The 3253-nt window shown below is 42.9% G+C and overlaps 1 protein-coding gene across 1 annotated transcript; it reads right to left on the minus strand.

Annotated features, from left to right (window-relative positions):
• Window positions 1-223: 223 nt before the first annotated feature.
• Window positions 224-2330, minus strand: LOC117653164. Its single transcript, XM_034398618.1, has 7 exons — window positions 2280-2330; window positions 1902-1953; window positions 1603-1824; window positions 1429-1523; window positions 1169-1348; window positions 396-473; window positions 224-322 (listed from the first exon to the last, which is right to left on the minus strand). Exons 1-7 carry the CDS (start codon window positions 2328-2330, stop codon window positions 224-226), a joined length of 777 nt encoding a protein of 258 aa, XP_034254509.1.
• Window positions 2331-3253: the final 923 nt, after the last annotated feature.

Genomic DNA, 3253 nt, shown 5'->3' on the forward strand with positions numbered 1-3253 from the left:
GCAAGTGCCACCTCACATTACACTGATGCCTTTGTTTTGAATAACAAGGATTTGGTGCTGGTCACAATCCAACAAGGAAAACAATGTAAACTTTAAACTAAAATGTTTGCATGACTTGCAAAATGATTTATATTACTAATGAAAGATGTACAAGTGACCTGCAAGTGCCACCTCACATTGGTGCAAGTTTGCACCAAGTCTCACCAATTTTCTATTAGATCTTCTATTCTTGGACTGCTACAAGCTTACTTGTCTTTTCATAGTAAGCCACAGCATCTGGCTTGGAGACTTTAAAAATAATTTGAGCTCCAAAAATGACAGCCTGAAACAGTGAGATATCAGAAGTAAGTGTTTGGACCTGACCACCTCTAATCTCACAATTTGTCTGGTTTTACCTCTGGTATCATAACACTCCACTGATATACTGGATCGTTCCTGCATTGTTTATCTATTATTTCTAGGAGTTGAGTTTTCTGCAAAGAAATATATAAGAATGGTATGGGGTTGTTGGACTTACGATTTCAACGCATTAACAAAGTAATGACCCATTTATTTAGGTTGTTTGCAACGTATAAGTTCAACCGCTTAGTCTCAATAACTCAGCCTGGTTCCATTTGGTTTGTAAATTTTTGAGACCAACTGGATGACTTAAGACTAAGGGGTTCAGCTTACACGTTGCGAAACAACCAAAATAAATGGATCATTACTTTGTTAATGCGTTGAAATCTTAAGTCCAACAACCCCATACCAAATGAGGGTTTTAACACTGATTATCAAGGAGGAACATTCTCAGGGTTAGAAGAGCACCAATCCTACTAGAGAAAGCTAACTAATGAACCACAAATCCACTTTTGGCTGAAGCATCACATTTTCCTCAGATTTAAATTCCTCACACCCCTCATAAACTTTCCTTGTAGGGTTGATAGGTCGTAGTGGTACCTATTGAACCCACAAAAATTGAACCGAATCCGTGACCCAATTCCAGATCTTGGTCCACAGTTGCTCAACTATACTTTGCAAACAAAATTCACACTACCTATTGATTTGATTTTTGAACACGTACATTGGTGAAAGGAAAATGTTACGCTCTGAAAGATCTGTAATGTAGCATGTACCAAAACACATGCACGAACATCCTCGTGCACAAGGATGTTCCTCATCCACTTACCATGTCCTCAAATAGAGTGAATGGTCCAAGACCGCTATACAGCATGCCACTTTCCTGGTAATTGTTGTGTCGTTCACTTTCAGTGACTCCTCGAGCAATGCTCCGGAGATGTCTACGGCAAGCTGGGGTAGATACAACCTTCAAAATTTCTGCAGCATCCTGCTTCAATTTGTCAGCATCCTGTAAAAAGAGTTCCCATTAAAAATGTTAAAATATACTGCATCTCCTTAAAAGATTGTATATTATTTCAACCAACTTGCCTCTTTTGTTGCCTTCATAGCGGCTGGGACCTCCTCCAGCTCAGAGAGAATCTCTTGCTCCCTTAGATCTACATGTGGCTCTTGTTCCAAAGTCACTGCAGCACGAAGAAGATAAAGAATACTAAGGACAGGTGTACATTGAACAAACCATCTTATTAATCAGTTAATCCATACTTAATGGACCTTCAATTTCCTCTTGACTGTTGGGTTCCAGTAGCCCGACATGATATGGTTGTGATTTAACTGCAGTTATTTTTTCACGACATATAGGACATTTAAGCTCCCGACACAGCAGTGTCTGCGCACACAAATAGCACCATCTGTAGTGGTGACAGCCATGCAGGATTCCCACGTATGAATTTAGTTTGTAGTCTTCGCAGCACAGGGTGCAGTAGTCTACATGGAAAGGAGACACATGGTACAGTTTCACTGTGCAGCTATTTACAACATAATGTCAGTGGGGTCTACATTACCTTCTGGAAGACTGCCATCTTCGATGAAGAATTTACATGGATTCCCACAACACTGTTGAAGAATAGATAAAAAAATTTTTAGACCAATACTGTACAAATTTGGATATAATTAGCACTGAAATCAAATTCTCTGAGCAGGGCTGAAGATCATTGTGAGGCAAGTTTTGTTAAAAGCTATTTTCATAATTATTGGTTCGTGAACTTTTCCCCACAGATGCAACCCTCAACTCTGGATACTTTCTGACTTGTGATGGTTTATGTAAAGATTTTAATTCCAATGCTAACATTTCCACATTTCAATTTCTTCCTGTTGTTCCAACAAACAACAGTCGAAATGTGTTTAGGAAAATTGATAACCCTCTGTGCCCAACCAAAAACCTTCATCATGCCTGTGCCCACGTCTCCATAATTGAGTTGATCATACCTCATCCTCGTCGTCTGAAATCAAAATGACGTCATTGACTGAGGCAGAAGGGGAAGGAGTCCGCAGTCTGGGACGGGGCGGCTCAGTGGCACTGCCGCAGGAGGGTCTGGCAGAGCTTCTACTGCTGCAGTGGAGACGTCCATGAATGAGGTGGAAGATGAAGGAGTCTGCAGTCTGGAACGATGAGTGGGCAGTGGCACTGCTGGTGGAGGGCTGGACAGGGAGGAGGTCTCTTGTGCCGCTCGCGCCTCGCTAGCAGTTCCTGTGCTCATGGCTGGCAATGGTAGCGCCGGACACTCCACTGTGGCGCGGGGAGGGCTGGTAGGAATTGCTGGTGGAGGTCCGGGAAGGGTGAAGGCCTCTTGTGCCGCTCGCGCTGCGACGCTCCAGTTATGGAGCATTGTTCCCTGCAGCAACGGCATTGTTCCCTGTAGGAACGGCATTGTTCCAGGCATGAACGGCATTGTTCCAGGCATGAACGGCACTGTTCCATAGGGTGCATGTGCGTAACTTGTGTAAGGTGCGTACGCAGCTTGGTGGAACAGATAAGATGCCTGCTGGGCAGGCACCACTGAGTGCACAAACGCATACGGACTTTGCTGCTGAGTGCAGGCACGCCCACGCTTAGAGCGATGGCGTGGCATCTAGACGAGAAAAAAATTAGGTTATTAGATATTTTAAAATGACCTACTACATACTTTATTGGTGGAAACTGGCTTCATTTTGTGCTATTGTTTCCCAAATCTGCACTTAAGACGGAGTGAGGTTATGTATCTACGGGGCTAGGGCGAAGTCAAGGAAAAATGATGTTCTTGGCAACGTGGTTTAACTACAAATTAGTCTTGAGATTCTCCTGTAACTAGTGATCTTTTATGTTTAAATCAGTTTTAAGTGACTTGCCTTCTGAAAAGCTGTAGTTCTGCAGGAA

This window comes from Thrips palmi, unplaced genomic scaffold, assembly GCF_012932325.1.
Source record: "Thrips palmi isolate BJ-2018 unplaced genomic scaffold, TpBJ-2018v1 HiC_scaffold_8, whole genome shotgun sequence".
NCBI lineage: Eukaryota > Metazoa > Arthropoda > Insecta > Thysanoptera > Thripidae > Thrips > Thrips palmi.

Excerpts from the sequence above, each read along its gene's own strand:
- LOC117653164 (XM_034398618.1), bottom strand. The coding sequence starts at position 2,330 with ATGAGGTATGATCAACTCAATTATGGAGACGTGGGCACAGGCATGATG. Across the intron at positions 1,954-2,279 it reads TGGGCACAGGCATGATGAAG|TGTTGTGGGAATCCATGTAA; the intron begins GTTTTTGGTTGG and ends ATTCTTCAACAG. Across the intron at positions 1,825-1,901 it reads AGATGGCAGTCTTCCAGAAG|ACTACTGCACCCTGTGCTGC; the intron begins GTAATGTAGACC and ends CTTTCCATGTAG.